Below are 24,545 nucleotides of genomic sequence, written 5' to 3' on the forward strand. Positions count from 1 at the left end.
CGGGTCGGCGCTGTGCCCGCTCTTTGCCAGGTCTTGTCCTTTGGGTCTTGGGGTTGCCCACCCATCACACCCGGCTGCCTTCCGCCCGATGCCCTCTTGCTCCCTAGTATCTGAAAGTATCTTCTCTGCTGCTCACCTGCCAACCCCGCCCTCCCTTTCTCACAGACGTCCCCAACGCGCAGAACCAGCCATCCGCTGGAGAGAAAGGAAAGAACGTTCTTGCGTTTCACTGTATTTATTAATTCCACTTTCCAGATCGGGTCATTTAAAAAAATCATCTGAAAATACCGCTCTAATAAATAAACCTCTGATTTACAATGTTTGGGGGTGTTTTTTTTAATCACAAATGAAAGCCTTTTTAAAACCAATTCTGCCCAATCCGGGCAGTTTTTAGAGCAAAGCCGCTCTGAAGAGCTGCCTGGCCTGGGCCGCAGCCCCGCCCTCCTCTCGGCCGCGCGAGGGTCAGTAGTCCACGCTCCGCATGGCGGCCACCGTGGCGGCGAGGCGCCGGGGCAGGCCTTTGCTGACCTGCCGGTAGTCCTCGGGCTTGGTTTTCAGCAGCGTCCCGACGTGCTGCAGGGTGCGGGAGGGCTGCAGGCCCAGGGCGTCCATCACGTTGACCAGGTAGTCTGTGGGGTGGGGACAGACAGACTCAGCACAGGCAGGACAGGCCCACCAGGCCTCCCGGGGCCCCCTCGGGTAATAAGTGGACCCTGCCCACCCTCCAAATGCTGGGGTCCGCTCTGCCCTCAGCTAGAGGCCTGGACTCTGAGGGTGTTCCTGACTGAGCTGGGCCCGTCCCGCTCCCAGCTGCTGCCCATCGGGCTGCACCTAAGAGGACGGAATGGGGACACAGGCCCAGAGCAGCCTGACGTACTGCGGTGACGGTGATGGGTGCTGCCTTTCCTCCTCCTTCCTGGTGGGGACAGACCTCTGGGAGCCTTTCCTGTCGGGAGGGCTGGAGGCAGCGCCGCCCAGGCCCTTCCTTCTCCCTGACACGGGAGCGCCAGGCAGGTCTGCCTCTTCCCGTGTCTCCTTCTGAGGCCCTGCTCAGCCCCGGCCGCTGGCTGAGGTCCGGCTCAGGGGGAGCTGCTTCCCAGGAGGCGGCCTCCACCAGTCAGGCACCTGCCTCCTGCACAGCTTGTCCCCACAGCTGAGCTCCACTCGCCGGAGCCAGGGGCTGCGAAGTGAAGCCCAGGCCCACCACAACCTTCTCTGTTTGGCCAGCAGATGGTTTGAGGCTGGTTTCTGTTAACACGGAACCTGAACGTCTTTAAGGGGCCGTGCGCTGCACAGACCTCACCCATCTCTACCGTGCCACAGCCTGAGTGTCACACCTCGGCGGCCTCCTCCCGGCCCCAGCACACGCCCCAGGACCAGCGCCAGGGCACAGGCACTGCCCACAGCCCACCTCCTAGCACTCCGGCCAGCACGGACAGTACTCCCCCCACACGGAAGGAGGATCACCAGGAGGGGAGCGTAACAGGGAGGGGAAATAATGTGAACTGAAATCCAGGGCAACCCCAAGCTCAGCTCGCTCTCTATCCGCTGGTTCTCTGCTCGGTGCCCCTGCTGCACTGACGGGGCACCAAGGAGGTGCTCACGCCCATGACGTGGCAAGGCGCTGCCTCCCGCGGCAATTGCTGAGCTCACTGCCAAGGGCGCAGCTCAGGGCCCAGGAGTCTGGGCTCCAGGCCGGGCTCCCACTGGCTGCTCTGGGCCCGGGAGGAGGGCGTCACTTGTAGCTCTCCTTCAGCAAAACCAGAGGCTGGCTGGGCCCTGTGCTCATCAGGTCAGAGCCCTGCTGGGCCCCTGCCACCCTGGCCCTGAGCACCCCGGGCTGCCCCAGGCAAGCAGTGGAATGACACCAGGAGACTGGGGACACTCCCGTCGCCTGCCCACAGCACAAACCTCAGCACCACCTGCAAGATGGGCGCCAGCAGGAGCGGGTGGGCACATGCCTCTCTGCCTGGAGGCGGGCAGGGACTCTGGGACTCCAGGTGTCTCCATTACACAACTGCCCCGAGCCTCCATTTCCCTATTAGCATGATGGGGGCGAGAGGGCCTCGCAGGGGAGTTTGAAGATTGCATAAGGCAACGGGCGTGAGGGCTTGGCGCGGCACCTGGCAGCCTGGTGTGTAGTAAGAGCTTAACCAATGCTAGTTTGAGGGAGTTCTATAAATGGGACAGAAGGCCGGGTGGGCGAGGCAGCAGCTCGCGGAAGCTGCCCTAGTGCCTCAGCCTCAGCCGCCTGTCAGAACCCCTCCCACACTCCCCAAGTGCAGATGTCTGGGCTCCACCCAGGCTAAGTCAGAAGCCCTGGGGACGGGGCCTGGAGAAGCGACTGCATTTTTGAAAGCTTGAGGGCCACGTCGGGAGCGACGTCACGAGGAGACCTGGGAGGAGACGCCTGGAGACTGGGGGCTGACGGTTGCCGTGGGCCAGAGCTGTCCCTTCTCCCGCCCGGCTGGGGGACCCACCAATGTCAGTGGCCAGCTGCTTGGTGGAGTGCGGGGTGAGCTCGGGGATCTGGAGGATCACGTCACAGTAGGTCTGCATCGTGGCTCTGGCGATCGAGCCCAGCCAGTTGTCAGCCATGTTGTCCAGCTCGGGCAATTCATCCCCTGGAAAGGGAGAGAGAGTCAGCAAACTCACCGAGCCTGCTCGGGAAAGACCCTCTGCAGCAGCGGTTACACCCACAACCGTGGCGCCCTCGGGGCAATGGAGCCTCAGGCGGGGCGAGTGTGGGCGTCCGCTTGCCACATGCACACCAGGAGGAGCATCGAGCAGAGTGCAGACGTGTGCTAAGCAGTGCCACCCACAGGGCACATGTGAGAGGGCCCTGCTCACGAAGCACGAGAACATGGGGATGCAGACAGGCAGGGGAGGGCAGTGGGTTTCATCACCCCATCCCCATCACGTGCATGTGTGTGTGCGTGTGTCTATGTGCGTGTCTGTGTGAAAATTTCTATGAAAAAATGTTCTCTAAATTTTTTAAACTTAAAAAGCATATTTAGCAAATAGATAAAAATAAAAAACGCTTATTTAACCTCACAGCCTTCAATGATTACTACTGACATTTTGGTGTACATATATTTTTTACATACAAGAGAGAAATATATTCTTATAAGACATTTCAGATAACACAGAAGTAGAGCAAAAAGCAAGCAGCTCCCCTCCCACTCCCCAGTGACCCAGCACACACCCTGAGACCTGTTCCCACGGTTTCACATGCCTGTGTTTTCACATGCCTGTGCACGTAGGCAAATACACAGGGTTGGTTTTTTCAAAACACAAGTGAAAGTCACTGTGTTATTTTGCATACCCCAAGCTTTCTCAGTCACTGTTTGATCCTCAGAAACCCTTTCGGCGGGCCTGGGAGAGCTGTGTGGGATGCGGCCAGGGTGCCGAGTGGGCGTGCCCTCACACCTCCAGGCCTCGCGCCCTCCCTGCAGGTGCCTCACCTTGCTCGGGAGGGAACGGCAGCTTTCCCGCGTGCAGCGCCAGCTCCAAGGCAGAGTCCTCCTGAGTCACAAACGGCTCCAGGTTCAGAGGAAGGGACATGATATACTGCCCGATCTGAAACAGAAGCACACAGGTGACTTCAGGAGGCACATCTGTGTGAAGACAAATGACGGACAGACACACTGCTAGCCCTGGGCAGCCCAAGGCCAGTCCTCGTGTGTGCTAACACTGCGCATGGCCACACTAGGGCGGTGTGCATGCAGGGCCGACCATCCTTCTCCCTGGGGGCTCAGTATTTCTGGAACACTCAGCACAAGCTCCCCTCCAATGAGGTAACGGGCACCAAAGCGCTTTGGACAACGTATAGCACTTGTGTCAACACCAGTAATAACTGCTCGCAGGCGAAAAGCCAGAAGGCACTACGTCCACAGCAATGGCCAGCAAACCCTGCCTCAGATCGGGACCACAGTCTCTGCCTTCTAGGCGATTTAAACAGGCGAAGGAAGTAATTTTTTTTTGGGGGGGGGGGGGGGGAGCCATTTATGATTATAAATTAATTTGAAGGGAAAACTATATTGTCTTCATAATACAAACTCTAGGAAATAAAGACAAAGCCTTATTGGCTGGTGGGGAACTGGAGAAGGTCAGGCTCTAAGCCCTTGGGGACAAACCATAAGAAACACAGCGCCTGCCCGGTGTTCGCCAGGTCCACGTGGCTGTCGCCGTGAATATACTCTAGACACCTGTTTCCATTACTGCTCAGAACTGGTTTGTGTGTTAAGTATAACATAAGGTTGATTCCCAGGTTATGACAATATAATATTATATTTTAACATGGTCTGTGAGCCTGTTGTTGCTTTTTTTGGCTCCATCTTCATTCCAGACACTCGTCTCCACTGAGCGTTAACAGGAACTCTGAAAGCTCAGGTCTGAGGGCTCTGCACCTGGCCTCACACGCACCTACCCAGTGGCAGGTCCTCCTGAGAGCACGGCCTCGGAAGTGAGCAGACTCCAAAATGTACCCGCCCAGGGACCACGTGCCGACTACACCCTCGCCCCGACACTGCCCGTGGCTGGCTGCAGTGAGTCTGCGCGTCCCATGGTCCATCCTGCTAACAAAATCCCGACAGGCTGGCCTCCTTCTAAACAGACTGCAGTGTTTTCCCCGTTCACTTACTGAGTGTGGTTTTTCACAGGAACCGGACAAGTGGCCCCCTCGCTCACTAAAAACAACCACTGTCCTTTCTGCTTGAAAATCACAGCAGATCCCTTACTTTCCGCAAGGTCGCAGGGAGAGAAGGGTGCTGATTTCCAGGGCTCCGATTTCTCCCCTCAGCAAGCACTTAATTTCACTCAGCAAGCGCTTCCTGAACACCTACTGTGTGCACAGACCCCAGGCATATTCTGTACTTGGTACACGCTTCATTGGTAGCCACACCTTTGGCTAAATTCAGACTCAGTTTTGTTCAAAATAAACCACCACCATTGTACCTTGCACCGGTGTCACCTTTAAGCTTTTCACGGCGCTCTCTCCTATTTCACCCCTTTGGAATGCTCCCACCGTTCTGCATAGGTGAGGGCATTCACCAACGAGGCAGGTCCTTTGTTATAAAATGTCAATAATCTGACATCTCAAACATGCATCCCTCGGCCGTGGGCCATGGGCTTGCTGTGGTTCTGAGACTCCCCGAGTGCAGATTCCTCACAGGAGCTCTGTCCGCATTACCTCCAGAAACCCCTGTGGACAGGGAAGCTACCACGGCACCTACTCGAAAGCACCGCTGATGCCTGTGAGGGTAGCTCAGCGCTCCGGGAGAACGATGGCCCGGGCAGCTGGCTCTGCCAGGGCCCTGGCTCCTTCACCTCTGGGACGAGGAGCTCACACTCACTGCGACGGCCGTGGCGAGGATGAAACTAACACTGTGCGATACACGCACGAAGCACCTGGCGTCCTAACCCAGCTGCGTGGAGAAACGGCCTCCCGCCCACTCCCGCCCGAGCCCCATGCTGGCCGGACACGGCTGCCCGCCGGCTGGCTGTGCACCACCTCAAGCACCAATCCGCACCGAGCTGCACAGTGCCTGCCTGGGGAGTGCTCCTTCCACCCCGGGCCCAGCAGGAGGGCAAGGCCGTGCCTAGAAACGCATCCCAGCCTCCTTACTCCTCTACACCTTTGAGGTCAATTCCATAACCTCTAAAGTTGCTTTTAGCAACATGGTGTCCCGTATTAATTTTTACTGTAACGCATATGTCTCGATTCTAAAAATGAGATCGCTCCCACTGGTGTCACAGAGCAGGAAATCGGGTAACACCCTGGAAAACAGGAGGACAATGGCTGCCACCCGGGACTCACGCACTCCCAGTGGACAGAGAGCGGGGTGCCATCCTCCCGCCAGAGGCGTCACCCACTCCTAACGCACAGCCTCTACTTTAAAAGTCCAGTGTGTCTATTACAACAGTCATAGCTTATGTGGGGGAGGGGTCTAAAGTGAGAGCGTGGGGCTTCCCAAATCCAACCTTCCCACTGGACTCACTCTGCTGCCGCAGGTACTGACTCGCCTCCCATTAGGGATGGGGGAGGGGAGGCAGCGTGCCAGGTTCGGAAAGCAGCATGTTTCCCAGCTGATTTCCTTAAAGTCCTGGACAGGAACGGCCTAGAACAGTGATGGCGAACCTTTTGAGCTCGGCGTGTCAGCATTTTGAAAAACCCTAACTTAACTCTGGTGCCGTGTCACATACAGAAATTTTTTGATCTTTGCAACCATAGTAAAACAAAGACTTATATTTTTGATATTTATTTTATGTATTTAAATGCCATTTAACAAAGAAAAATCAACCAAAAAAATGAGTTCGCGTGTCACCTCTGACACGCGTGTCATAGGTTCGCCATCACTGGCCTAGAATGACAACCCAAGGGGAGGCCTGAGAGGCTGTGACCACCGCTGGGCGAAGCACAGGAGCTCTTACGTTGCTGATGTACTCCAGGGGGGTGAGGCTGAAGGTGGGCAGGGCGTCCGTCAGGGTCTCTCCAATGCCCGCGGTGCTCCAGCTCTGGGGGGAGAGGAGGGTCAGTGTCAGCACCGGCAGCACCAGAGAGGGAGCGGGCCCGAGGGCGAAGGGCGAACTCCCACAGGCCTCACCTGCTCGGAGCTGGCAGACCAGGGGCTTCCCTTCTTTAAACCATGACCTTGAAGCCCGCACAGGCCTTCAGAGCTCATGCCTGCGGAGCCACGCAAGAGGGCTCCCACCTCCTCCGCTGGATTATTCCGTGGGAGCCAAGGCCTTACTTCTCCCTCCGAATGTGAAATGAGCTTCCTCTGCTCTGAGTTTTTCTACTGGGTGGGGGCAATAGGCACAAGTCGTGGGGCACAGGCAGCCTCACTCACTCCTGGGTCTCCAGCGCTCTGAAAAGGCTAGGACACCCCAAATCTGCCTCAGCCCCCACAACTGGGGACGGAGGCTTGGGAAGCCCTTTCTGGCTGCAGGAATACCCACACCACACTGCTAAGTTGGAGCTACTGCTCTCATTTCCACCCGCCTTCTGGACCCAGTCCTCACCTGGCTCAGAACTCAGAGGGGAGGGAAGGCAAGCAGTCCCAATCCCCAGCTGCCGTCCTCTATGTGAGCCCTGCCTGGGCCGACCTCGGCACCAGCACGTCCTCCTTCATCATTTAAAGTGGGGGTGTCTACAGTGTCACTGCGTGAGCCCCTCACGTTTTCCATAGTTAGGCAAATCGCCGGCACACACATGGTTACAGAGCTCAGCTTGGCACACCCTCACACGTCAATCTCGTTTCTTCATTCCACCTGAGTCACCCTAAAGCCGGCCTGGAAAACAAGGCCGCTCTGGCTGACTCCTGGAGTGGCTCCCGAGGTCACGCTGCGGCTCTCCTGCCACCTGATGCCGATCCGGTGGCCTGATCCTTTAAGTAGCGTTCTGGGAAGGCAGTGACCACATCCACCCTGGCTTCCGCCCAAGCTCAGCCGCCGTCCTCCCATGCTCTCCAGCACAGGATCTGCCTAATGTTCTTCACTCTAGACAAGTTCTCTTCCTCACCCTGCCCTACAATTCTCTAAACTCCGAGTTCTTGCTTGAGAACCCTCACTTTTCTTTGCAAATGTCCTACTTCTTTTCAGTTAACTCCCACCCCACTGAGAAGGAACACCCGATCACCCACAAGGACCAAGTGCCTGTGACGTGCTGGGCTTTGCAGAGAGCAGACCAAGAAATCGCCCCACACACATCCACTCGGGCTCCCTCTTCAGGAGGTCTCAGTGGCAGATGCAATAAACGTTCAGAGCAGCAAGAGCTCAGAGCGACTGGAGAAGGGGCTGGCCACAGGATGCGTGAGGTGACGAGAGACGGCTAGAAGGAGAACACCAGGCTAAGAGAAATACATTGCAAAGGGAGGGGGGAGAGAAACAGAGAAAAATGGAGCTGGTAGATATGGAAGGGAACGCACCGAGTGAAAGAGGCGTGTCTTAGGTGGGGCGATGGAACGGGTGGCTAGGAGTTGACCATGGTGAAGCAGGTGCTGAGGACATGGAGCTCACTGTCCTCTTCTCTATTTTTGCATATGTGTCAAAATTTCCATAATGAACAAGTTTTTCAATAGACTATGATCCTGGCCCAAGGGAGCTCAGGAAGAGTTTTGGGCGGCGAGAGACCAAATTAGAGCAAAGCTTTATGAAAATTAATGCAGCTACGCTGAGGAGGACTGAGGGTGGGAGGCAGAGAGAAAGCTCAAGAAACAGCTCGAGGCGATGAGAGCCTGGACCAGGGCAGTGGCCCTGGGAACAGATGGGAACCACACTTAAACAGAAGGACGACCCCGGCCAGTGTGCTCAGTGGTTAGAATGCAGGCCTGTGCACCAAGGGGTCAGAGTTCAATCCCAGTCAAGGGCACATACCTGGGTTGCAGGTTTGTGCCCAGACAACTGTCAGGGTACCTGGGGCAGACAACCAACCAATGGGTCTTCTCACATCGATGTTTCTCTCTCTCCCTCTTCCTCCTTCCCTCCCTTCCACTGTCTCTAAAAAAGCAGGCAGAGAAGGTGGGCTTGAAGAGGGCAACTGGGAAATGCTGGAAATTAGTTTTCAATTGTTCAAAATGTATTTAAAACTAGAGGCCCAGTACACAAAATTTGTACTCGGGGGGCGGAGGGGTGTCCCTCAGCCCGCCCTGCACCCTCTCGCAATCCAGAACCCCTCAGACATCCCTCTCACAATCCGGGACCACTAGCTCCTAACTGCTTGCCTGCCTGCCTGCCTCATCGCCCCAACCAACTCTGCCTGTCTGCCTCATCGCCCCTAACCCCTCTGCCTGCCTGCCTCATCACCCCTAACCCCTCTGCCTGCCTGCCTCATCACCCCTAACCCCTCTGCCTGCCTGCCTCATCACCCCTAACCCATCTGCCTGCCCGCCTCATCGCCCCTATCCACTCGCCTGCCTGCATGATCGCCCCTAACCACTCGCCTGCCTGCCTGATCGCCCCTAACTGCTCACCTGCCTGCCTGATCACCCCTAACCGCCTCTGCCTCGGCCCCCGCCGCGGTGGCTTCGTCTGGAAGGACATCCAGAATGACATCCGGAAGGTCATTCAGCTGTCTGGTCTAATTAACATATTACACTTTTATTATTATAGATTTCCTTCAAATGGGTTTTTCTATCCATCTGTTACCAGGTAATACAGCTAAACCTCAACAATCTATTTTGAAATGGAATAGAGTGTGGGTTTATATTCCTGTCATGTAAAAGGGTGGTACAACTGACCAGCAAACAATAAAAACAAACATTCAATGACCAGGGTTTAATTTTCAAATCCTTAAAACCAGAGTGTTTGCCTCTGTGCTGTGCTTCCGTGCTGGCACAGGCGGAGAGCGCCTGCCCCCACGCCCACGCCAGAGGCGTGGTGCTGAGGCCCAACCAAAGGCCAGAGCCCAGCAGCCCAGAAGCAACCCCCACAATGAGCTTGGGATGCAGAAGGGGAGGGCAGGTGGGGACTCCACACCTGCTCCATGGAGAGCTAGGACGGAGAATGAGGATTTCAGAGCAGAAAGTCAAGATTTTTCAGCTGCGACCCAATAAAAATAACAACAGGAACCAAGCCTGGAGTAGGGGAGGGAGACAGGAGCTGTGAGGATGCTGACCCCTCGCTTCTCAGGGCAGGTGAACCTGTATCAACCTCTGTCTAAACTGAAGTGTGAGCTCTGGCCAATGTGGCTCAGTTGGTTGGGCGTCACCCTGGGCCTCGAGAGGCTCCAGTTCGGTTCCTGGTCAGGGCACATGCCCGGGGTGTGCACTCATCTCCCGTCAGGGTGTGCATGGGAGGCAACTGATGGATAACTGATGGATGTTTCTCCCTCTCTCCCTCTCCCTTCCTCTCTCTCTCTCAAATCAATAAAAACACAGAAATAAATAAATTAAATTAAATGGCAGCGTGATCAGCAAAGACAATGACTTCGATCTTTAATAGTTTCCATAATCTTTTTTTCCTTAACCTTGGAGAGATCTGGGAACTAATTTCTTTCTTTCTTTCTTTCTTTTTTTGGTTAATCCTCACCCAAGGATGTTTTTTCCCATTGATTTTTAGAGGAGGTGAAAGGAGGGAGGAGGAGAGAGAGACATCAATGTGAGAGAGACATAGCAACTGGTTGCCTCCTGCATGTGCCCCTACGGTGTCTGGGGATGAACCCCACAACCCAAGTATGTGCCCTTGACCAGGACTCGAATCTGTGACCCTTCAGTGTACAGGCCGACCCTCTAACTACTGAGCAAACCGGCCAGGGCTTGGAACTAATTTCTTTTGTAATGAAAAAACTAGCAACTCAAGTTTAAACATTCCTTTGGTTTCCTTTATCTTCTTTTTCTAGTTAAATTCAAATAAAATTTATATGGTATATGTTTTATTTTTTAAGAACAGCCTGGCTGTCCAGTTGCACTTCCTCCTGTAGTGCCGTGCAGCCTTCGACATGTGGGCAGACATGGAAAGAAGTCTGGGTGGACGAACAAATGTTCACACTGCTTATTTCTAGGTGTTGGGATTCTGCAGGGGTTTGCTTTTTCCTTCACACCTTCCTTTATTGCTTAATTTCTAAAAATAAATGTAGATATTTTTTATTTTTTAAATTCTCATTCCTCTTAAAAAATGAGAACCACAGAAAGAAAGAAAACCACCCCTTGTGAAGCATCTACTCATTTCGCGGCCATTGTGCTCAATTCCATCATATACAAAATTTCCCTTAATCCTCGCTCATCTGCATGGCGAGAATGAACGGGTGTCCCCATTTACAGATGAGGAGATGAGGTCACAGAGGAAGTAGCAGCCTCGGCCCTGTGACCCAAAGCCATGCACGGCAGTGCCCAGGGATAGCACTGGTCACCGACATCACTTCCACTGCACTGTGACGGCATGGCTGTCTTCCAATCTCACCCCCGCCCCAACCACACAAGACATGTACAGTCTGGCTAGAGTAGATCTCATGGCATTTGCATAGACGAATCATTAAAAGAATCACAGAATTCCAGGGGAGGAAAGAACCCTGAAATCGTGTAGTTGAACCAGGTCGTTGTATAGATGGAGGCTGAGATGCCGCGGGGGGCTGAGACTTGCCAAGGGCACAGTGAACGCTTGTGCCCGGCCTGTATGATTTCAGGGAGGCAGCAGGAAGCCAAGAACTTGTAATTATGTCAAACTCATTCTTGTTGCTTCCTAAAAGGAGCCCCTAGTTATTAAATCCCCATAATTGGATCTTTCCCAAAAGACTATTTAAAAAAAAAAAGCCAAATCCTAACAGAACTGAGGAGACGGTGAGAGATGAACCAGGGGATGGTCTCAGGAATCCAAAAGGAAAGCGATGAGATCAGGACCGGGAGACTGAGCCAGTAGAGAAAGAATGGCTGGTGGGCAATTCCTTGAGAAGGAATCAGGACAACCAGGAGAGAGAAGTGGGGGAGGGAGGACGGCCAAGGAGGAACGGCCTCCAGGGCAGAGCAGAGCCCTCCAGCCCCTCCAGCCCCCAGGTCGAACCTGGGGAGCAGTCTCCTGAGTGAAGTCCCAGAACCAACTCTTCCGAAAAGCCGGTGGCATGATGAAAACAGCCTCACAAGACACTTAGCTCCTCGACCTGCCCTGCCCAGCCAGGCGCCCGGGCTCCCTACTCCCCTCGGAGGGCACAGCCACGCTCCTGATGGCTGAAGTTAATCGAGCAAGAGTAATCATCCCAAGAAACGCCTGGAAATACAGCACCACAGTCACCGCAATTAAGATAAGGAATTCTTGGCAAGCAGTGAGCTGCCTCTGAGCAGGGGGACTCCTTGCTCTGGGAGTCCACGCAGGCCCCTCCTGAAGCTTTGGGGGAGCAGGGAGAATGTTCCTGGGAAGGAGGCAGGGCGGTGGGAGACTCACTTCCATCTTGGGAATGAGCAGCAGCTGCTGTTTGATGCGCAGGAAAACTGAGTCGAAGGCCAGCTGGTGGGCCTGCTGGTTGAGCCGAGTCAGGGCTGCTCGGGAGGCAGACAGCAGGTTGTGGTTGCCGGACCCTTTCTCCTAAGATAAGAACATGCAAAAGGCACTTGTTAGGCCCGGAGTCCAGCCCAGGCATTGGCTAGTTAGACATTCTGAAAAGCCACTGAGAGGAAAACAGTGAGGGGTGCTAGACAACAGGGGTTCCCAAAGCAGGACCCGGGGGCACAGGCCCATTGGAAGACACGGCTCCACCCCAGAACTACTGACTTGGAGTCAGCAGCGTGCAGGAGCCCAGCAATCATTTTTAAAATCACTTTTCCAGGTGATCCTGATGCAGCTGAGCTAACCCAGGTTCGTGGGTTGGCAGTTTAGGAAAAACTGACCTGACTGTCCCTCAGGGATAAAGGAACAGGGAAAACCCGATCAGAAGTGTCATGTACAGACCAGAGTGATGGACAAAGCCCTGACCCCCGCGAGGTCAGGTCAAGTACACTGGGCTGCAGGCCAGAGCGTGCACAGCCTGCGCCAGCCCCGGGAATTCCATCAGCCTGAGAGTGCAGAGATGGAAAATGGAGCCTGAGTTTTGCTATTATAAATGAACTGATTACAAGAAACAGAAATAAATCAGATCAGCAATAAAGATAAGCGGAGCTGCTGTACCCTAACCGCAGAAGCACAGATGACTGACTTGCAGAACTGCTTGAACAAGGGTTTGTCACGCTCCAGCGCAGTCAGCCTGTGGGCCAGGGTGCAGGGTCCGGGAGCGGCGCGGGGAGGGCAACGGAAGCACCTGCAGTCTCCCCAGAGCCTGAGGCCCGTCAGGATATTCCAGATTGCGCTCGGTGCTACTCGAGCAATGTCTCCTCTGCCTCTTACCGAGAGATGAGCTTCAAACCAAAAAAAGCTGGGAAGGATGCCTGTGGCCTTCTGGGAACTGGGGCTCATTCGCAGGAAGCTGTGCGACTCATTCCCTTTGTTGGGAGGTCCTTCTATCCCTAAACCCAAGGGTTTAAGCTCAAAGTCAAGGGCAGCTTTGTGGTAGACACACTAAGGCTCTGAAGGACCACTGAGCAGGGCACTGTCCCCAAGTCCTCATTTGCCTCCTGCAGGAACTTGCACCAAAGGAGCGAGTGGCCTGGTCCTCTCCACCCTCGCTCCTCTCTGGGCTGGGGTCCACCTTTCCGGGTCTGCCCACTGGCAGGCAGTACACACTGTGGTCCCCCCTCTGCCATTCAGTAAAAGGGGACCAGGAGCTGCTGAAGGTTTAACACTGGAGGGAAGTACAGCAAGCTCATTTGGCCGCAGATCGAAAGCCACACTCTCCAGACTACCTTTGTCAGTGCTAATGCTCCAGCCACCCGACTCCTACATCTTTGTTGTAATTGGTTCCAACCCAGTCTAGTGCTTAGCCCAGGGGTGGGCAAACTTTTTGACTCGAGGGCCACAATGGGTTCTTAAACTGGACCGGAGGGCCGGAACAAAAGCATGGATGGAGTGTTTGTGTGAACTAATATAAATTCAAAGTAAACATCATTACATAAAAGGGTACGGTCTTTTTTTTTTTTAGTTTTATTCATTTCAAACGGGCCGGATCCGGCCCGCGGGCCGTAGTTTGCCCACGGCTGGCTTAGCCCCTCAAAGCCACGACATTAATGAGACAGAGAGGTGGCAGCAGGACATGCCACGGCCCCACGCCCACACGGGGCCAGAAAGCCAGGATCAGGGAAAGGTGAGTGACAATGGAACGCTTTCATGGGCAAGAATGCCATCAGTCTGGTCTCATACCTTGAGGGTATATAGCATTTCCATTAAGCTGGCGTATTCGGCAGGGCTGTCCTTCTGGAGGTAATTATATTCCTGCCACGGGTTCTTGGCAGAGCTCTTCCTGTCCGTCAGGATGCTGTCATGAACCGCGCTCAGGCTCCGGGGGCTGTAGGCGTCAGACAGGTACTTCCCGGCTGTGGACAGAATCCTGCAAGGGCAGTGGGGAGCATGACACCCCAGGGCTTTGTATGGAAGTGCCTTCTTGAAGCATTCATGCTGCTCCTTACTCCATCCCAGGATACCTGAGCCAGGTGGACTTAGGGTCCATTTTACAAGGAAATGAAGGCGTCCATCCCCAGGGGGAGTGAGCTGGTCGCAGGCGCACAATAGACACCAGGTGATGCTCTTTGCTGATGAACACTCCCTCCTCCAGAAGATGCTGTCTTCCTAACAGGACAGGCAGCTACAGGGCCCGTCCCTCACTGCCATGGGGACCCCGCACTTTCTGTGTGGGCCTTCCTTCCACATGCCCATCACTGGGTGGGCTAGTCAGAGCCCTGGGAGCAGCCAGCACCTCAGTTCCAGGGACGCCGGGCAGGGCGGTGGGACAGCTGGTCCCAGAGAGCTGACAACAGCAGACTGCACGCCCCCCATGCAGGACGCGCCGTCACTCAGTGTCAGTGACACTGAAGTCTGCCTTCATGGTTGGGTGCTAGGGGGTCTCCTTGGAGAAGCTGGCCCTCCCCGGCTTCTCGAAGAAAGGAAAGTGCCTCCAGGAGACTCCTGATGACCAGCCCCAGTGCTGCGGGGGAAGCTGGAGTTCTGTCTCCAACAGGATGACCTGCCCCGGGGACGCTGAAAAGCCTCCACTGGTTCTTCCTCAGCCCCACTTTATCCTCCAGCCTACACACCTCAGTGGGTACTGAATGATACGGACCAACGTAACCAGGAGAGCAAATATCGCCAGACAGCCCAAACGTGGCCACTTCCCTGGCCCTCCCTGTCATTTCTTACGAAAAACACTGCTTTGGACCTGCCGCTTTCAGGTTACACTCAGCACTTTTCCCCCAAAAAATAAATCCCGTGAGTTGCCAAGAAACAAGCGCCTGTACTTGCACACAAATCCTGGGACAGGCCCTCCTGAGGAGCCTCTGCCACGGAGGGCGGCCACCTGCCCGGTGGCTTAGGCTCACGGGTCCTTTATCTGCCAAGCTGTGGCCGTCCCTGCCGCGGCCCTACTCCCAAGTCGTCACTATTCCTCGCCTGAACCTCGGCAGCCTCCCTGCCTCCAGTCCTTCCACACGCCACTTGCTCTGACCTCCTGTGGGTTAACAGCACGAGCTTTCCAAAAGCCAGGCCTGGGCAGCCCTCAGTGCCCAGGACACACCTAAACATGCCGAGGCAGGGCACCCCGGCCTGGCAGCCCCTCGTCATGCCACTCCAACCCCAACCCACCCCATGCTTCCCACACACACATGCCGTGCTCAGCCTCACCCTCACCCCAAACGCTGCCCTGCCCTGTGCCCCTGGGGAACCCACTCCTGCACACGCTGGTCAGGGCCTTCTCTCTGCCACGTCTTTCCTGACATGCCTCCCAAGCCATTCGGCCTTCTGCTGCCTCAGCCCCTCGCCTATCTGGTGGCATTTATCATCTTGTCTCATTTCTATCCCACTGGAACAGTGGTTCTCAACCCTGGCTGCACATTAGAATCACCTGGGAATCTTTTTAACATCCTGACTTCTGGGCCTCATCCTCCGGAAATTCTGTTTCTTTGTTACTAATGTTGTGGCCCCATCCCATAACAAAGAAACAGAATTTCCAGAGGATGAGGCTCAGAAATCAGGATTAAAAAAAACAGAATTTCCGGAGGATGAGGCCCAGAAGTCAGGATGTTAAAAAGATTCCCAGGTGACTCTAATGTGCAGCCAAGGCTGAGAACCACTGCACTAGAAGGTGAGGCTGTGCTTCAGCTCCGAGTCTCTAGCACCTCGCACGGTCCCCGCACATGGCAGGTGCTCAGTATTACCTCCTGAATGCCAGGCGGGCCCCGCATGGTGACAGGAGGTGGAGGCGGCGTGCCTCGCCCTCCGCAGGACTGGCAGCGGGGAGCTGGCCTCGCCTGCCACTCAGGGTGAAGAGCAGCAGAGGCGGTGGGAATGTTTCAAGGACTAGAGGTTACAGCTTAAAACGTCAGAATAGTGTGCTCTACAATAAAAACCAAACCTAGTATTAAAAATGCTCAAATAATATCGCTCCAAGCCCCAGGAACTAAGGGCACCCTGCCTGGCCTCTTCGTCCCCAGACACTAGGCAATCTCCATTAGAGTCTGGTTCCCTGGCCTGTGTATTTACTAGTACTGTGAGCTCAACCACATGAAATGACACTGGACTTCCTCATTCATCAGAGAAAAGCTCCCTCCTAACGGCAGTGCCTCTGAGATACGTCTTGGGACTATGATTGAACACAGTCATTGCCCTTAAGCTCAGAGGTTAACGGGGGAGGCAAACATGGGCCCATGTAGGACTCACATTTCAGTTCCATCTACTTCCTCAGTTCGCTTCTTTTTCATGAAAATTTGTTTCCCATCCCTCAGTCATGGCAACTTGGAAGTTTACATTAGATTCCCCAAACCCTATTGTCCCACGAAACTATCCCACTAAAACCTGCCCCTGGTGAAAACACCACTGCTCAAAAGAAGCAGTGTGCACCATGCAGGTGCAGGCGGGCCTGGGCTGCCCTGCGTCAGAGAAACCCTCAGAAGATATGGAAGCCACCCAAGTGCCTACCAAGAGACGAGTAGATAAAAAAAATTGTGGTACATGTATACAATGAAATATTACTCAGCCATTAAAAAGATGAAATCTTACCATTTGCAACATGGATGGACCTAGAAGGCATTATGCTAAGTGAAATCAGTCACAGAGACAAAGACAAATACCATAGGATTTCACTCATACGTGGAATCTAAAGAAGAAAATAAACAAAACAGAAACAGGCTCACAGATACAGTGAGCAAACTCACAAAGGGAGAGGATTTGGGGGGCTGGGTGATGGAGGTGAAGGGACTAAGAAGTACAGATCGGTAGTTACAGATCAGTCATGGGATGTGAAGCACAGGATAGGAAATATAGTCAATAGTATTGTCATCACTATGCATGGTGCCAGTGGGGACGGGAAGTATCAGGGGGAAGACTTTGTAAAGTATGTGATTGTCTAACCACTACGCTGCACACCTGAAACCAATACAAAGCAATATTGACTATAAACTGGAGTTGAAAAATAAAATATTTTTAAAGAGAGGGAAATCCCTCACTTGACACCCAACCTGGTCCTGCTGTCCCAACCCATAAATCACAAAAAGTCCCCCTCCTGCAAGGAAGCGGCCTCTAGGCAGAGAGCCACTGCCATTCCTCCCCTGGCGTAACCAGGGTGCTTCCAGCGCCTGCCGCTGCCACCCAGGGGAGGGTCCTTGCTCCGAGTCTGGGTTCTTCGGGTGAGACTGGCGGGGAGGGAAGGTAAGCTGTGTGGGCGCTGCCCACGCACGGCCTCCCTGACGGGAGCACAGGTGGTGACTGTCGCTCTCTTCCCTTTCCAGGCTCTGTGCTTCCAAAATGATGCCAGCTCTCACAGAGGCCCCCTGGGCACACCCAGTCTGTTCTCCTCTCTCTCACACCAAAGCTCAAGCCAGGCTTTCAAGCCCTCAAGCTCATCCTTTACCTATCATGGCCCCCTCATCTTCCTAACCAGAACCGGCCCTACCCTGTAGAATGCACTATTCACCTTCATTAAAAATTGAGGAGCTTGGCTGAGTGGCTCAGTTGGTTGGAGCATCTTCCCGTACACCTAGAGGTTGTGGATTCAATTCCCAGTGGGGGGCGCAGGAGGCAGCCATCAGTGATTCTCTCTCATCATTGATGTTTCTATCATTCTCTCCCTTGGGCAATAAAAACATATTTAAATATATATGTATACATATAATCTCCTCAGGTGAGGATTAAAAAAGATTAAGGAAAGTGCGTGTTCTGATGTGGAGAGAGGAGCCCAAGGGCAGACACGAGTCCGTGAGAACAGGCAGCGCAAGAGTGACCGTCCGTCACGCACTCTGGATGGCTCAGCTGACGTCCAATTCAAACCACTGCCTCACAGTTGTATCACCTCAGACACAGTATTTCTATAAGTAACTTCTTTTACCTGCAAAGTTATTACCTGTGCCAAATTCTATGGAGCACGTGTGGGGACAATCAGCCTGAACAGTACACTGGGGCAACATAAGGCCCTGGCAAGTGTCAGAACAGAGAGAGGGCAAAGGGACTTCTCCTAGGCCAACCCCAGAAACCCTCCATGGGGATGCACCCCCTTGGGCAGCACAGAATCCTGCTGCAGCACCCAGAGGCAGGCTGGCTGGCTGAATTCTGATTTGGTAGCTGACCCGGGGGCTCCCCACCACTTATAAACACCATTTCTATGGGTAAATTCAAGGTCAGTCCCAATAACTGACTTACAAACAAGCAGTGGAACCCAGCCCATTCCTCATATATGCTGAGACTTCCAAATTAAATCAAAATTATGCGACCATTGCCAAGTAAGTCAGAGCCTTGGCCTTTCTGGGTGCTCAATAAATGTTTCATGATGACAACAATGACACCTTGTATCTGGGTACACACAGTCCTTGAACTCTGTGGCTTCAGATCTGACCATAAGCTGCCGCTGCTGTGTACTGTGTGCTGTATGCTGTGTCAAGTTCTTCCCAGAAAGAACCCAGGGTCTCACCCCAGCTCTTGCCTACCTGTTTGCCAGCTGCTGCTCGAAGTCCCCACATTGCCTCAAGAGCTCTCCGCAGGTGGCTATTATCCTACACAAAACAGAAAGCACTTGAAGTTCAAGTATCTGGAATGCCAACATTTACAGCACAAACACTGTCTCATTCATAACAATCCTAACTATTCAATCCTTTGGTGGAATGCTGGGTTCTGGGAAAGCAAGTTAACCATTTGACAGCCTACCTGAAAGCTGCATTAGTTGGTGATTAACATAAAAGGTAAATGACAGCCTCTTCTAATATCCTCACGTCACAGGCCTCTCTGCTAAGAGTCACAGTTCTAACCAATATGATCTCAAATAACTTTACATTTTCAACTACTCAGGTGCTTTTGGGCTTTGTCCTTGAGAAAATGGACTGAAAATACTCCGTATCTAAAATTTAAAATCCACAGTTCATTATTTAATGTTTGTTAGATGCCTGCCATTTGTCAGGCATAGAAAACTGTCTTGATACTAGAAAATTCTCTCTCTGATCACATGAAAGGCAGATGGAGAGTAATCCACTTGTTTCTCAGAGATAAGCCCGAATGATCATCAGATCTGTACTTAACAATCTTAATTTGCAAGTAATTTTATGCTAGGCTCCTGGGTCCTTCAACACCAAACTATAATGCAGGACAAATCCAAGGATTAAAAACATCTTAAGTCTAGTTAACTTTTAACTTTCTCTAAAAGTGCCTGTCATCACCAGGCTATCTAGGCATTCCATCATAAGAAGGGTTTCTGAGAAAGTGAACGACTCCACTTGCCTCAGGTACAACCTGTACACAACACTTTCTGGCATTCCCGGCCACACAGATGACAGGTGTACAGGAGCATCTAGGGCACTAAATCTCATAAAAAACATCAAGTCTAGTCGGAGCCCATGAGAGGATAATCCAAGTGGTGCTGGGAGGTCCTGTATCCAGTGACTGAGGGAGGCCTGGAGCTGCTCAGTGGCCACTGCACGAGACCACGTGTCCCAGGCACCCTGCACACACCACCTCGGCCACACGTCAGGCAAGAAATGCAAGTGGGGAAAGAGCTTCTCTTTTCAGAATGTATATCCAAGAAGAATGATTTTAAGGCAAAGCAATTTCTAGATTGCTTTTTATCTCAGCCTAACGGTATAGCTAGCAAGCCCCTGGCAATGGCAGAACCACAGCACAGCAGAGAACGTACGGCCGGTCTCACGGGGACTGCGGCTGCCCACCCCCGTGGGTCCTGTCTTGGGACAATGTGGGCCTGGTGCTTCCAGGGGTTCCAATTTCTAAGTGCTGTGAGAAATCTAGGTTATGTTCAATCAGGTTTTTCATTTAAATGTTAGCAACTAATCCAATACATTCTGTAATGCTGTGATCAAACCAAACATGTCCACAGGTCAGATCTGGCCACAGGCCAGCCATCTGCACTCTCTGGCTGGATGTATTAATGGCCAAACTGATCAGGCCGCTGGGGCAACAGGTGTCTACCCACTGCCCCACAGGCCACACCGGCTGTCTCAGGAGCTGGCTGCCACGACCGCTTGGGAGGGCCCCTTCGGGGCCAACGCAACCAGGCAGCACTGCCCGTCATCTGGCACCATGGCGCCCAGACCCAGCAACAGGAGCCGGCTGCGAGGCCTCTGCCACAGCGTAAGCTCTAAGCTCTTTCAGGTCTGTAAGAACTATAGGCTAAGGGGGAGAAAATCTTAAACCAAATGTGCACATGTAAGTCATCATAAGAGATGAGGAGTTTATAAAGAACTTATAAAAATATTTTTAAAGCAAGAGGAGTCTTTTTGGTGTTTGTCTAGTTGGGTTGGGTTTTTATTCATGGACTTGTTTTTAGTGTCTAGAGTATTTGCTTTAAAAGAAATGCAGTAGAAGAGAAAAGAACGATCCCTTACGAACACACTTGTCATTTTATATGTTAGACTGCGCATGTCGGTGCAGCCCGCATGAGGCACGTGCTCCAACTGCAACCCCACGTCACCTAATGGAGTTCTGAAAGGCCGTCCAATCTTCTTGGAAAAGGGAGCTGGGAGGAATGTCATCCAGCTTGCACTTCTTGCGGATCGAGTGGAGAGTGCTGGTGAAGTCAGACACATACCTGTGGGGAAAGGAAAAGGGACAGGGCTGTGGTCATAAACTCCTCAGACCTACAGACTCCTGGATCACAGTCTGGACCAGTGCTAATGACCGTGAGAGCGCCTTCAGAGGCTCCTTCCCAAGGCAAGACAGCTCATAACCCTGACACCCAGAGGTCTTCTCACCTGGCAGCAGCTTTAACAGCTGCTCAGGGAGGGGAGGGGACAGCCCTGAAGACCACGACTCTGGAGACCCGCCAGGTAAAAAACAATGCAGGCAAATTACTCCCTTGTCCTAACAAGGACAAGGGAGTAATTGGAAACTGGCTCAAAGAACTGTTTTAAACCTCATGGACCCACTACAATACCCGACTGTTACCTGGGATGCTATAAGGCAGTTCCCTGATGCTCAGGGTACTTTTGCTGCATTCTAACCTCCCAAATTTGGACTAAACGGCCATCTCCAAGACAGGAAGAGCCCGACTTCAATGGCACAAATTACACCGGATTCAAAGTTGAAATCCCCTTCCTCAGAGACGGTGCTGCCTGCTCCTACTGCACACCGCATACTTCCTTCCCAGCACCTAAGTAAAACCCAGCCGCTTATTTAAACTCTGTGCTCCATGTTTCTTGTTGTTGTTAGACTAGAAGCTCTAAGAGAACAGGGACTGTCCCACTGTAGCTCATGATCGTATCCCCAGGAATAGCACAGAGCTGGCACAAAGGAGACGCCAGCCCAGCCAGCGTGGCTCAGTGATTGAGCGTCGACCTATGAACCAGGAGGTAATGGTTCGATTCCCGTCAGGGCACATGCCTGGGTTGTGGGTTCTATCCTGGGGGATGTGCAAGAGGCAACCAATCAATGATTCTCTCTCATCATTGATGTTTTTCTCTCCCCTTCTTCCTTCCTCTCTGAAATCAATAAAAATATATTTTAAAAAATAAAATAAAAGAGACACCAGAAATAAGCCCTGAATGAAGACTTGACTATAGGCCTGGGCAAGTACCTACATGTTTCTGAACCTGTTTCAAACAGACTTACTCCTCACCCACAGAGGCCTCTAGGGCCTCTGCCGACGGGCCGTCTGCTCTGGCCATCTCAGTTGTCAGGGCCACAGCAGCTTCATGACGGCCCCAGACCTTCAGCCTCCCCAACCCTGGGCCTCGCGTTATAGTATCTGCTGTTCTCCATTATGTCATCTAAGGCTGTTATCACAAAGTACCCCCTCCCAAAATAAATACAGATTTAGAGAACTTTATTCTAAACAATAATTAAGTTAAAAGAACTAAAAGTAAACTGGTAGTATTAAGGTCATAAAGTATTTTAAAGAAATTTCATGATACCTTAATTTCCTCATGCTTTTATAGTTCCAAAATACACCTGACGAGAAAGCAAACTAAAACTTAATTACTGACTTAATGAAGTTACTTCGATGGCAAATATATGGTGACAGAACGAGACTTGACTGTGTGAACACACCATGCAATATACAGATGATGTGTCATAGAAATATACACCTTATACAACCTTATAACCTTATTAACCAATGTTACCCCAATCAATTCATAAATTTTTTAAAGAATTTCAATATTTACAGCAAAGTGCTTTGTTGGAAGTTTTTAAAAATGGACTTAGTGACGCCTTCTGAATTGCCTTGGAGTTGTCATGATGCTAAAATAAATGAGTCAATACGCACAGGCGTTTTCTGACAAGTATGACAGGCACGCTGTGGGGTGTGGATTCTAAGGGACAGTTCTTAGCACACACACAGGTGAGTGCACGGCCTCGGGAGTGTGCTGAGCACACAGCTGGGGGTCGTGCTCTCTGGGAGCCAAGAGGCTCCCTGAAAACCTATGGCACCTGTGGCATCATAGGAAGTCGTGCGTCTCTTGCTTCCCAGACCGCAGGCTGCACTCTCACAGTGAGGAGAGTGGAGGCAATGGCCCGCCCCAGCCCGAGGGGCACGTCCATGTGCTGGAAAGAAAGGCCATTCCAGGAGCCCAGCAGCAGAAACCGCTTCCGCCAGCCCGCCCACAGCGGCCACGGCTGCTCCTGTCCAAGGCCTCCCCGTTACCATGGAGAGCCCCGAAACCCCGATCTTGACAGCACCTTCCCTTACCACCAAGACGGTGACAGCTTTCTTGGGAAAGCAGCCCCTGGGAGGGGAAGGCCTCCAGGACAACATGGCAAAGGACTGTTGAGGAACTGGGCTTCAGCTGTAGGAGGCAGACAACTGTGTCACCACCCTGCGGCTGACAAACACGCCGAAGAATACACATCCAACAGGCGTGCTCTGCAGACGCTCGGAGGACAGAGTCCTGGGGGTGGTGAGCAGACCAGTGTGCATCACCTCTGTCCCCACCCTCCCATGCTCTCACAATCAGCATTTCCTCTGCCATGGAGCCTTGCTTAGGGCTCCAATGATGCGCTTTCCCTAACGGCCACAACTAGGAAAGGGGATGTTATCACCCCCTCAGAGGAGACACCCAGACTCCCAGAGGTGCGCTTACCCACCCAAGGTCCCGACCAGTAAGTGGCAGAGCCAGGATCTGAGCCCAGAGGACCCCAACTCCAGAGCCCACGCTTCCATCACAGCTGTAAACCCCGAATTCTCTGACACCGTATCAGCTGCTAAATTCTGCAGCATCACCCTGGTTCAAATTAGGCCAACCTCCTCCTGCGCCCCTTTGTGCTCCGCCATCCATACCCTGCCCTCTACTGAACATTGTCCCCCTCGAACCCTGCACAAGTCAGCGTCACCCTGTGTCCCCGACTTTATAACATCAGCTGTCTTAGCAGCTTCATAATCTCTCCTTCTAAGAGCAAGTGACCGGTTTCCATTTGAAGCTCTAACACAGATGTGTGTTATTATTTTTAAATAAAGTAGTCAAAATAACCAATAATAAACTAAAAGTAAAAATGTTGAACAAAAACAGATCCAGAGACAGAGAAGCATCGATCAGACCATCAAACCTCAGAGGAAAGGTAGGGGAGGATGTGGGTAAGGGGATGAGATCAACCAAAGGACTTGTATGCATGCATATAAGCATAACCAATGGACACAGACCCAAAAGGGGGGGGGGTGAGGGCATGGGTGGGGAATGAGGGGCAATGGGGGAATAAGGACACATATGTAATACCTTAATCAATAAAGGAGGAAAAAAACCAAGTAATAGTGAAATTACTTATCCTAAAAAAAAAAAAGTAAAACTGGCCCTAGCCGGTTTGGCTCAGTGGATAGAGCGTCGGCCTGTAGACTCAAGGGTACCGGGTTCGATTCCAGTCAAGGGCATGTACCTTGGTTGCGGGCACATACCCAGTGGGGAGTGTGCAGGAGGCAGCTGATCGATGTTTCTCTCTCATCGATGTTTCTAACTATCCCTCTCCCTTCCTCTCTGTAAAAAATCAATAAAATATATTTTTAAAAAGTAAAACTGTCCCTGACAAGAGCCGGGAGAAGCAGGGCATGAAGGAGGACTGGCCTGAATCAGCTCAGCGCCTCGACATTCACGGCTGAGAAGCAAAACACATTGAAAGTCTGGAGGGAACAGACGACTAAGAGCGAAAGGTCCACAGCTCGTCAGTCCTAACGAGAAGGCCTGAGAGTCAGCAGAAAGGAAAAAAGGAAGGCTTTCCATTTTTATACCTTTTCTTTTTTTAAAATTATTTTAAAGGCGTTGCTTTTGTTTTACAATAAAATTTCGAGATCTCAAATTCTTTCCATCCACCAAACCCCAGTTGGTGGCAGAGAAGAGGTCAAATTCTACTTGATTAAGCTTGTCGCCGATGCTTCTCTTCCTACAGGAGCGCCCCTGGACCCCTCTGGTCGCACGTCCGTCTGTGAGCAGCACACGTCCTTGGCAGGACGTAGGCCGATGCTGTGAGCCGCCCTCGGAGTGCTGACTGCCCGGGGTGACAGGGCCCAAGGACCCTCAGAGCTCCCGGGGCGTGCTCAGTATTTCTGGAATGACAAGAGC

The 24,545-nt window shown here is 52.6% G+C and overlaps 1 protein-coding gene across 1 annotated transcript in view; it reads right to left on the bottom strand.

The window, feature by feature from the left end:
* Positions 1 to 219: 219 nt before the first annotated feature.
* Positions 220 to 24,545, bottom strand: part of COG7 (component of oligomeric golgi complex 7) — a 63,981-nt gene continuing 39,655 nt past the window's right edge. The window contains 8 exon segments of the mRNA XM_014530009.1: positions 220 to 629; positions 2,481 to 2,624; positions 3,465 to 3,579; positions 6,433 to 6,516; positions 11,875 to 12,015; positions 13,720 to 13,906; positions 18,486 to 18,551; positions 20,474 to 20,590. Of these exon segments, the coding sequence (XP_014385495.1) occupies positions 463 to 629; positions 2,481 to 2,624; positions 3,465 to 3,579; positions 6,433 to 6,516; positions 11,875 to 12,015; positions 13,720 to 13,906; positions 18,486 to 18,551; positions 20,474 to 20,590 (1,021 nt within the window). The 3' untranslated portion in view covers positions 220 to 462.

Source organism: Myotis brandtii, unplaced genomic scaffold, assembly GCF_000412655.1.
Source record: "Myotis brandtii unplaced genomic scaffold, ASM41265v1 scaffold707, whole genome shotgun sequence".
NCBI lineage: Eukaryota > Metazoa > Chordata > Mammalia > Chiroptera > Vespertilionidae > Myotis > Myotis brandtii.